A 10,505-nucleotide genomic window follows, 5' to 3' on the forward strand; every position below is an offset into this window, starting at 1 on the left:
GACCCAAAGCCCATCTGTAGGCAAGTGGACATGGCCTTACAGAGGATCATATAGAGGAGATGAGCCAGTCAGGGTGCAGTGTAGCAACTATGAAACATACAACTTTCCTCTAGTTCTTTAATGCTTCCGCCCACCCCACCCCCCCACTATCATGATTCCAATTCCACCTTACAAATCCGGCCAGACCAGAGGATGTACACTGGTACAGGTAGGAATTGGAAACACAGGGAATCCAGGACAGATAAACTCCTCAGGACCAGTGGTGAGAGTGGTGATATGGGGAGGGTGGAGGGAAGGTGGGGTAGAAAGGGGGAACCAATCACAGGGATCTTCATATAATCCCCTCCCTGGGGGATGGACAACAGAAAAGTGAGTGAAGGAAGCCATCGGACAGTGTAAGGCATGACAAAATGATTTATAAATTATCAAGGGTTCGTGGAGGGTGGCATGGAGGGAATGGGGGGTGAGGAGGGAGGGGAAATATGAGGAGCTGATACCAAGGGTTCAAGTAGAAAGCAAATTTTTGAGAATGACGATGGCAACAAATGTACAAATTTGCTTGACACAATGGATGGGTGGATGGATTATGATAAGTGATGTACGAGCCCCCAATAAAATGATGTTTTAAAATTGTGTGGGACAATTCCCTGATCGTCTTTCATTTTCCTATGAACCTTTTGAAGCCCCCCCATCCCCAGTATAGATTGAAAGGAGCCCTGGTGGCTTAAGTGTCACAGCGTGGCCCATAGTAAATCCACGGGACACTCCAAGGGCGAAAGATAGGCTTCGTGCTCCCATAAAGAGTGACAGCCTTGGCAAACCCACAGGGGCAGTTCTGCCTTGTCCCGCAGGGTCCTGATGAGCCCACATGGACTCAATGGCACTGAGTATGGGGGTTCTGAGTTTGTATATGAAGAGACCCCCCTTCACTCCCCCACTAGATGCCTCCTCGAACTCCAGCCCTGGCACGCCTTCCCTTGGTAATTTTCTAGAGATCATCAAGGCACGTGCGTGCAAGCATAGACAGATATACCCTTGTGACTGACGCCTAGGACTCGGAGTTGGGGTGGATGGGGGACTGAGGCGCCCAAGGGTTCTCTAGACTACATACTCTCCCAACATCTCCTCAGACTGTCTCCAGTTCCCCTACACTCTGCCCGCTAGATGACAAACCCTTGGGTTGGGTTGGGGCTGGACCCTGCGGTGACCTTTGTACCCCCCCCCACACACACACATCCCGACCCCGGCTCGCTTGACAGTGGAGGAAGAGAGCAGTCAATGCGCCCTTCTCGTTTTCCTCCAAGTTTCCTGTGTCTCTGAGTGTGCTCATATGGAATGCCAACTGTGTGTGTGTGTGTGTCATGTTTCAATATTGGCTTTTTTCCCCTTCTTGAAGTCTCCTTTTATAACTTCTTCTGCTACTGCTTAAATATAGACAACGAAGTCCTCCTCCTTACCAGATTGTTTATATTTTTGAAAGCCTTCTGCTTATCTGCGATCGCTCTCTCTTCTCTATCTCCAGCCCCACTTTGCCACATTGGTTTCGGTTGCTCTTTTTTTTTTTTTAAAACCCTCCTCCCCCCTGCCTTCACTTGACTGGGATGTGTTTCAAATGTGGTCTATCAAAATGTTCAGTGTTTCCCTCCTTTCAGCAATAGCTTTGACATCTGTTCTTGAATCCCAGCCCACATTATTCCCTTGGACTCGCTTGCCCAAGATTTGTGTGCCTGCCAGGAATAATCGAGGGGGAAGTGTGGTATGATGGGTCGGGGGCATCTCTCTGCCCTCCTCTTCACCTCCCTCACACCCCTCTCTTACCTCCCTCCCCAACCCCCTCGATTAAAACTACGGTGCCCTGTGTGGCAGCCGCAGTGCAAGGAGTGTTTGCGCCAGCACTTTGTCATCTCGGCTGGCTTCTTTCCTGGGTAGCAGTGGCCCCAATGAAGGGTTAAGCTGGAGAGCCAGATAATTCTGCCAAAAAAAGCAAAGCAGGTGGCACCGCGTGAGGTGGGAGGGATATATGCATGGAGATAAGTGGCAGGATCTCAGCCTTGGATGTTTCTCGTCATCCGGCCTTTGCTTGGGTCCTAGATCTGCTTGGGCCACTACCCCCCACCCCCCTCTGTGATAGTCCAGGCCACGGGGAAGCACGTGGAGCAGCCAGCCGCCTCTAGTCCTAAACTGAATGTTGCCTTGCGTGCGTGCGCTGTGAGCAACTGAAGCCTCTCAGCGCTAGGGCGGGCCTCTTGGTGGCCACACAGGTGCGCCCTGCACTCCTGCTGGCCATGCGGAGTACCATCCTGGGCCCATCTGCTGCTGGTGTGTGTGAAACAGATCCCCTTGGTAGCCCCGCCCATGTGTCCAAGGCCAGGGCTTGGGTTCTCAGATACCTCATGTCACTTTGTCACGTGGAGCAGTGCCCAGAGCCCTCAGACTGGACAGATCGTCTCACTTGGAAGCCCCTGGCGGTTCCAAGGGGACTTTTCTCTTTAAAAAAGAATCAGGCCGCTCCCAGGAGAGGAGGTGGCCTGTAGGCATGGGCCTGACTCCGGTTTTAGCAAAGAAAACTCAGAGCTGCCTGTTTTATTCTAGAAACACGGTCATTTGTGAAGCTGGAGTTGATGCCAAGCTCCCCCAGGCGGGCAGCTTGGGTTTTCTCAGACCAGCCCAGGTGGGTGGATGGAGTCGGAAGCATGGCATGTCACCTCACACGGCCCTTTCTGTTGGAGCCGGCCCCTCTCTCGCCCAGCCGGTTTGGTTGATCATCTCGGGAGTCCCCGGGTGTGGGGGCCCTGTCGAGCACAATCTTCTCTGGTACCAAATGCAGTGACCATCTGGGCTTTTGTCTCTGCCTCTCCCTACAGAGAGAACTGGATGCCACTGCCACAGTACTGGCCAACCGGCAAGATGAAAGCGAGCAGTCTAGAAAACGGCTCATCGAGCAAAGCCGGGAGTTCAAGAAGAACACTCCAGAGGTGAGGCGGCGCTCCCCGCGGCATCTCTGTGGCGGGCCTCCTCCTTCTTGGGCACACTCAGGAGAGATGGGCTGGGAGCGTTTCGTTCTTGATTCGACGCACGCTCTGTGTGGATCGGATGGTCCCCGGCTGTGCCCCCGGGGACCACCGTTCCCACCTGCCTCGGGCCACTCTCGGATAACTCATAGGTTGTCTGAGTCAAATCAAAGCACAAGCATTTCCCAGGCGCGGACGTCCAACAAGTTGGGTGTGCCAGCGTGTGTGGCCCGGTGTGTGGGAGTGTCTGAGGCCATCCCAGCCCCTGCCCAGCACTGTCCCCAGGTCTGTAGCAGCTCCCTTAGAAGATCCAGAGGGGAGTGAGCGTAAGGACATGGTGGGGGTAAGGAGCCACAAAGAAACTGGCTTCCTGGGGGCAGGGACAAGTCAAGCGGCTCGAGGGTGCACACATCTGAGGGGGGAAGGGGCTGATGTGTCAGTATTTCTTGTAAGCCTGATGTCTTGGTTTAGCGCCTTGCAAAAGGCCTAGCTGTCTCGTGAAACCTGCTTCAGACGGCATAGGGAACATGTGCCCCTGCTGTGCTCCTGGTTTTCTCCATGTAAGTGTGTGTCAGAAAGACCGCATGCTGAGTTGCCAGGCAGTCGCTTCCTGGTCTCTTGGCTAGATCCCTGGCTCCCTCCAGCCCCCATCCCGGGTGCACTAAGAGCCGAGAGGAAACGACGACTCACAGACAGTACAGCTGACGTGGGAATGGCTTTGAGGAGGGTGCTGAGCTGGTTCTGCCTGGAATATTTTGGGGTCAGAATATCTATTTCTAAAGCTTCAACTTCATGTCACTTGCTCTCTGTGTCCATAGTCACTGTCCCATGGTTGCCACGACTTTTTAACGAAAAGATTATACTGTAGTCGGAGGGGGTTGCTGTTCTCCTGTGGAAAACATGGAGGCGTTTCTTTGTGTCAAGCAGGAATGCCTCTCAAAGGACAGCGTTGCTTTTTGTTTCTTACTGCACAGCACTTCCCTGTTGGTTCCATAATTGGTAGCTGAGCCTTGTAGGCTGTTGGGGGTTTCGGGGCTATATTGCTGCTCATAGTTATTCTTGCAGGTAACTTACTGTCCTTGGACAAATCACTTCATTGCCACGCAAAGTCCTTGGGCAATGTGTCGTGACAGGGCCCAGCTCCCCGGGCTGCTGTGGGGATGGAATGTATTGGGCATAAAGACTTCACACGGGGGCGGCAGTGGAGGCCAGCCCACGCGTGTCACTGGTGTGACTCCGAACTATAGAGTGTAACGTGCCAGGGACACACTGAGAAGAGTGCAAGAACTAAAGGCAACAGCGGCCAATGCTGTTACAGACAAGCTCTTGCGATAGCAGGGATCCATGTGTGTGTGTGGGGCGGGGGGGAGTATGCCCATGGACATGTGTAACTGTAACAGGATGTGTCTACATGTATACTTCCCTGTGCTGCACAGAGATGGATGAACATGGCAGAGCACGCAAGAGGCCAAGGTAGGGAATTGCTTAGAGATAACCGAAGACTTTGAGGGAAGGGGTCACTGGGACTGGAGACCCGGGACCTTAGTCTCAGGGGACGTCAGTGTCAATGGGCAAAACACAGTTCCTAAGGACGACGTTCTGCACCCTACTCTGGAGAGACCCTTTCATGCAGTTTCTTATGTTGTGGTGATCCCCCACCCCCACCATAAAATTATTTTCGTTGCTACTTCATCACTGTCATTTTGCTACTGTGATGAATCGGGCGACCCCTGTGAAAGGGTCGTCTGACCCCCAAAGGGGTCTCGACCCACAGGTTGAGAACCGCTGCTGTAGGGTCTTCAGAACGTGTGAGCTGCGACCGTAGGTGCATCTGTTGCTCTTCCCTGTCCAGAGGGAAGAAAATCAAAGATAGATGGGAACCATGAGTCCAGTGGACTAATGAACCACAAGAGGCAACCAGCCTCCGTTACCCCGAGACCAGCAGAGTTAAATGATGCCCAGCTACTGGTACTAACTGCTCTGAAAAAGGATTACGTTAGAAGATCCTGGGTAGCGTGGGAGGAAAATGCAGAACAAAATGGAAAATGATTGAAAAAGAACTTGGCTTCCTGGTTGGGTAGAGACTGGTAGAACCCCCAAGTCTTATGGCCCTGTGCCACCCTCCAGGTCTGAAACTGAACTTGGCCCCGTGGCTTGGTTGTTAGCCGAACCACAGACAGGGCTAACAGGGAGGCACATATTCCTTGGCCTCATCAACCACCTGAGATCCAAGGGCAGCACTGACCCAACCAAGGACAGAGTTCAGAAGGGTCAGCAAAGGAGGAAGGACTGGGACCAAGAAGCACTGGGAAGAAAGGGGCCAGGGGGACGGGGCACCTTGCTCAGGGAACTTAGCAACAACAAATGCATAGTTATAGCTTACCACATTACAGAAACTAGTTTGGACTAACAGTTCCCCCTTTTACAAGTATTTATTGAACACCTTCCATGTTTGGTCCTGGGGATTAAATCCTGGCCCTAGTCTGTAAAGAGGCCCTTTTCTTTCTTCTCAGGTACCAAGAACGGTGTTAGGTCAGCATGTAGCGAGCTAAGTGGTGTGAGGACATAGGTGGACGCCGCTGAGTGGCAGGCCTTTCCCGTACAAATGCACGTGCTGATACGTTCTGGCTAAGCCATGCACATCCCAGGAACCCTTAGTTTAGATAAACAGCTCTGCGAACCTTGGTTTTATCCCTTAAGATCCTGTGGGGAGCGAAGGACCTGCTTCACCAAGCAGCGCATGCTGCCACACAATTTCCAGCTCCCGGGAGGCCATCCCTGAGCACCGCGGTTGGAACTTAGAACCAAGACTGTGCAGACACATGCTGGCCCTTCCCAGGACGGCCGGCTGGGAGGAGATGAAGAGGGAGGCAGCGGTGCGGGGAATGTAGGGGCCAGGCCCCAGAGCGCTGGGCTGGGTGAGAGGTAGGTGAGTGCCAAGGCCCTGACTGCTGGGCAGAGGCCAGCTGTGCTGCGGGCACCAGCAAGGAGGACGGACCGTTCCTGTGCAGCAAGGTCCTGACGGGGCAGCCGCGGGTGGAGTGGCGGGCAGGAGTGGCCTCTCAGAAGCCTCGTGGTGCTGCTGGAAGCACCTGCTTGGGGAGGCCCAGTCACGGCTCCCACACGCCCAGGAGGTTTTCCTGAGTCTCCCTGGCTGCCATCGCCTTTTCCGTTGCTTTGATCTGAGCGCTGAGGTGCGGCCCGAGCTCTCCCTTTCCAGCCCCAGTGCTGCCGCCTCCGGGAGCTGCTGAAGGTCACGGTTACCGCTTAACACCCAATCTGACTTTGATATTTATAAAGCTGACTGTGACTGCATCACCCGCTACGCGAGGAGCCCTGACAGGAACGTGCCTAGGTGTCGGGGCCGACGCCTCCTCACTGTCCCACAGGGTCTCCTGAGCCACTCTGAGCGAGTCCCCCTCAAGGACTGCAGAACTCACTGACCTTCTAACTCACAGCGACCCGATGGGACAGGGTAGCACCGGCCGTGGGTCCCCGAACCTGTAACTCTCTACGGGAGTAGAAAGCCTCATCTTGTGTCTGGAGGAACAGCTGCTGGCGGTTTCGAACTGCTGATATTGTGGATTGCAGCCTGACCCGTAACCACTACAAATCCCTTGCAATCAGTAGATTCTGGCTCCTGGTGTTCCCAGTGTGTTTTCGAGTAGAATGGCCCTCAGTGGGGGCTTGTCTGTAGCTCTTCTACTTGGGGGAGTGGACTGCCAGGCCTTTCTTCTGTGGCACCTTGGAGCAGAACTAAACTCTCAGCCTTTCGGTGAGTTAGGGAGCACAGACCATTTGCATCACGGAGAGGCTTTATGCTACCCAGGAGTTAAACTGCGCTTTTGGTTTCTGCTTGCTCGCATACGCTTGCTCCTTGGCGGTTTGTCCTGAGGATCTTGCAGAGCAGAGAGTGGAACCCGAGCAGTCTGGCTCCAGGTCAGCTCCCCAGATGGGCGCCTACTGCCATCACAGGGGCTGCCTCGTGCCTTGGGGGCACTTGGAGGGGAAGCCCCAGGGGACTTTCTGGTGACTCTGCTGTATTCCACTCACAGTGGGGAGTCAGGTATGAATAGCCACTGCTCAATTTGTGGGCCTAGTGACCCGAGTGACCTGGGGTGACCTCCTCCCTAGAGGCTGATTCAGGCATCCTGTGGACTGAAGCCGTGCATCAGACTGTGCTATTTAAAGATGATACTTAAAAAACCAAACCCACGGCCATTGAGTCCATTCTGACACCTAGGGACACAGGACACAGGGCAAAGTAGAACTGCCCCCTGGAGGATTTTGGAGACTATCAGTCTTTCTTGGAGGAGACAGCCTCGTTGTGTCCCTCTTGGAACGGCTAGTGGATTTGAACTGCTTACCTTTGTAGCCCAGCCTGTAAACCCACTCTGCCACATGCTGCCTGACTGTCAGCAAAACAGTTTCCAGCATCCAACTTGCCTCCAGAAAGAGCACCAGGCTATTTTTGGTCTTGTTCTAGCCCATTTCGGTAAGGGAGGGGCTGTCCCCATTGATGGGGGCATCATAAATTCCCTCCCAGTGCGCACATTGGTCACGGCAGGGTGTCCAGCCCCCGCCCCAGAAAGTTTCTCTGGAACCTGCTTTGTTGGGCTGATTCACATCTGCTGAGAGGCGTGGCCCTCTGCTGTTGAGAGAAACTGAGCCACAGTCCTGGAACTCTGACCAGCGTGTATGGTTCTGGTACCCGTATGCTCAGACTTGGAGCCGTAATGCTACTAGTACCCCTTCACCCTGCTGAAGGTCGACTACTCTTGTTTCCTACTTCTGTCCTGCCCAGTGGGCACACCCATCTGCTTCTGTGACCCTGTCTCTGGCTTGCGTTGTCATCAGCGGTCAGTACCTGGCATGGCTTCCCTCTACTGTCTCCAGCCGGGGGAGGTGGCCCCAGATGAGACAGCCACTGGAGTCTCAACAGCCCTGCCACCAGAGCCCGCTGCCTCCACTTCGTGCTGGGGAGCCTCCTCGTTGTTGCCGACCCAACTGGTTACCTACTAGCTATAACTTCCTGAGTGCCAGGGTCTTAGTTTGCGCAGATTAAATATTGGAGTGCTAATCACATGGTCAGAGGTTCAAATCCTCCAGCTACTCCTCGGGAGGAAGATGAGGCTGTCTGCTCTCTGAAAGATGCCTAGCCTCAGGAGCCCCAAGAAGCAGCTAGGCCTACTCTGACCTGGAGCGCCTTGCAATGGACTCGATGACAGTGGGCTTTGTTTTTTGTTTTTGGGATCATAGACTACTTTTCCAGTTTTTATCTCTGGGGGAACCGTCGTCAGATAGCAAGTCTGACCGTTATTTTGAGATGTGACTCAGACAGCTTCTTGCAGCGCTGGTGAAATAAACTAGATTTATGGACCCTTCCCTGACCCTAGCCCAAGGGGCGGGGGGCTGCGGGGAGAGCATTTCCCTTCGTTAGGAGAGCAGCGGTTGTCCTTTAACTAGCCAGAGTGAACTGCTTCTGAAGTCACGTACGGAATGATGTCAACTCCAACACCAACAACCCAGTTTTTGCCGAGGCGGGGAAGCTGTGGGGAACTTTACGACGGGCTTTCCACTCCCCGTGAGACAAGGAGCTGCCGGATGGGCGAGGGAGCCCAGGGTGGTGATCTATAGCCCGGCCCTGGCCCAAAAGCATGCAGTCACTGCTCTCTAGCCTTTATATAGGCAAGGCGGGCAGTGACTCAGCCTGGAAAAAGAGAGTCACTCACCAGCAGGGCTGAGACTCAGAAGGCGGCTTGAGGCCATGAGGCGGGGGCTCTGTGAGAGGCTGACAGGGGCCATCTCTGCCGGTGCACCCTTCCTGGACTTGTCTCCTGTTCTTAGGACTTAAAACGTTATCTCTCTCAGGTGAGGCTGAGAATCACAAAGTCCACATGGCATTGTTGTGAGAATGGAATGGGGTCACATAGGATTCCCTGTACGTTTTAAAATGCAGTACAGTCCACAGGCACGGCCGGTGACACCTAGAGTCATTAGTTAGTGATTGTGGAATCTCACGCCACTTCCCTTCTTGACCGGTGGAGGTCTGTGTGAGCAACTCTTCATCAGAGCATGACATTAGGGCAAACGATAGCAAAAAAGGCCAGCACACTTAATATTGTTTAGGCCGTGTGGGTGGGTTCCTTGACCCCTAGCACTGATTTGAGGAGGCCTGATGTGAACCACAAGGTTGTCGGTTCAAACCCACTGGCAGCTCTGCAGAGGAAACATGAGACCACAACCTTGACAGTGTGTATGGGGTGGCTATGATTTGGAATTGGCTCAATGACAGTAAGTCTTTTGGTTTTGAGTGGCACCGTGGCTTAAGTATTGCGCTGCTAACATCAATTCAAACCCACCTGCCCCTCTGAGCGAGAAAGATGATACAGTATCAGAAATCTTACCAACCAACAAACTAACCACTCACTGCCATCAAGTCAGTTCTAACACATAGCAGCCCTGTAGGAAAGTGTAGCATTGCCCCTGTGGGTTTCCAAGACTGCAACTCTTGACAGGATTAGAAAGTCTCATCTTTTACTCACATATAGGCTGGTGGTTTTGAACTGCTGACCTTGTGGTTAGCCAGCCCAACAAGTAACCACTCCGCCGCCAGGGTTCCCTAGAAAGGAATAAAGTATATCAGATAGGCTGTAACATGGATGAAGGTTGGTGCTGCAGGAAAGAAGCCAGCCACGAAATGCCATGGACCACGTTGTCCCTGGATGTGCAATATCTGGGGTCGGCACATCCATGGAGGCAAAAAGCAGATCCCAGGTTGGCAAGTGGAGGGGAGGACCGGGACGGACTGCCTGCCCATGGGTACAGAGGAGATTTCTCATTGCGGTGATGAAAGCGTTCTGGACTTAGATAGTTCTGACGATTGCACAATTTGGTAATAAGCATGCTACAAAACAGTGTCCACTTTGAGAGAGTGCATTTTGTGGCATGTGGATTATCTCTCCATTGAGATGTTATTTTCAAACCCAAAGCCCTGCCCTCTGTGGGGGAAGGGGAGGAAGCCCGCACAGGTTTTTTCTTCCACGTAGCAGCCTTTTCAGAATCTTCCTGTTGACCACGACAGCTCTGTTTTTTGTTTTTGTTTTGGGTTCCCCCTTTCCCACCCACCCTCCCCCCACCCTCCTGTATCGCACTCACGCCATTGGTCCTGAAGACAGCTCTGTTTTTAAAAGACCCCTGTAGTTGTTGGCAAAAATGTAAAGTCTCCCGAGTCATCGGCTTGGGAGTTTAATAATCATTCTAGAACCGCCAACCACTCCTTTATCATAAGACTCTCACTAGTTAAACCTTTGCAAATGAAAAGTGAACTTTTAACTGTTAACAATTAAACGCTTTAAGTTGATTTATCAACCTGAGAAACTGCGTTTTTTATTTTTTCTGGGGTCCCTGAGAGAGAGCCCACCTGGAGAGAGGGATGAAGCAATGGGTGCAATTAAGACTTAATCTGCCCCAAGCCAGAGTGTCAGGTGGCTG

At 53.0% G+C, this 10,505-nt stretch overlaps 1 protein-coding gene across 1 annotated transcript in view; it reads left to right on the forward strand.

Annotated features, from left to right (window-relative positions):
* Positions 1-10,505, forward strand: part of CUX1 (cut like homeobox 1) — a 345,803-nt gene that overhangs the window by 89,451 nt on the left and 245,847 nt on the right. Inside the window, exon 2 of the mRNA XM_045284658.1 lies at positions 2,865-2,975. Within this exon, the coding sequence (XP_045140593.1) occupies positions 2,865-2,975 (111 nt within the window). The remainder of the gene's footprint in view (positions 1-2,864; positions 2,976-10,505) is intronic.

The sequence above is a fragment of the Echinops telfairi genome, unplaced genomic scaffold, assembly GCF_000313985.2.
Source record: "Echinops telfairi isolate 266 unplaced genomic scaffold, ASM31398v2 ScPeMD7_5;HRSCAF=22, whole genome shotgun sequence".
Taxonomy (NCBI): Eukaryota; Metazoa; Chordata; class Mammalia; order Afrosoricida; family Tenrecidae; genus Echinops; species Echinops telfairi.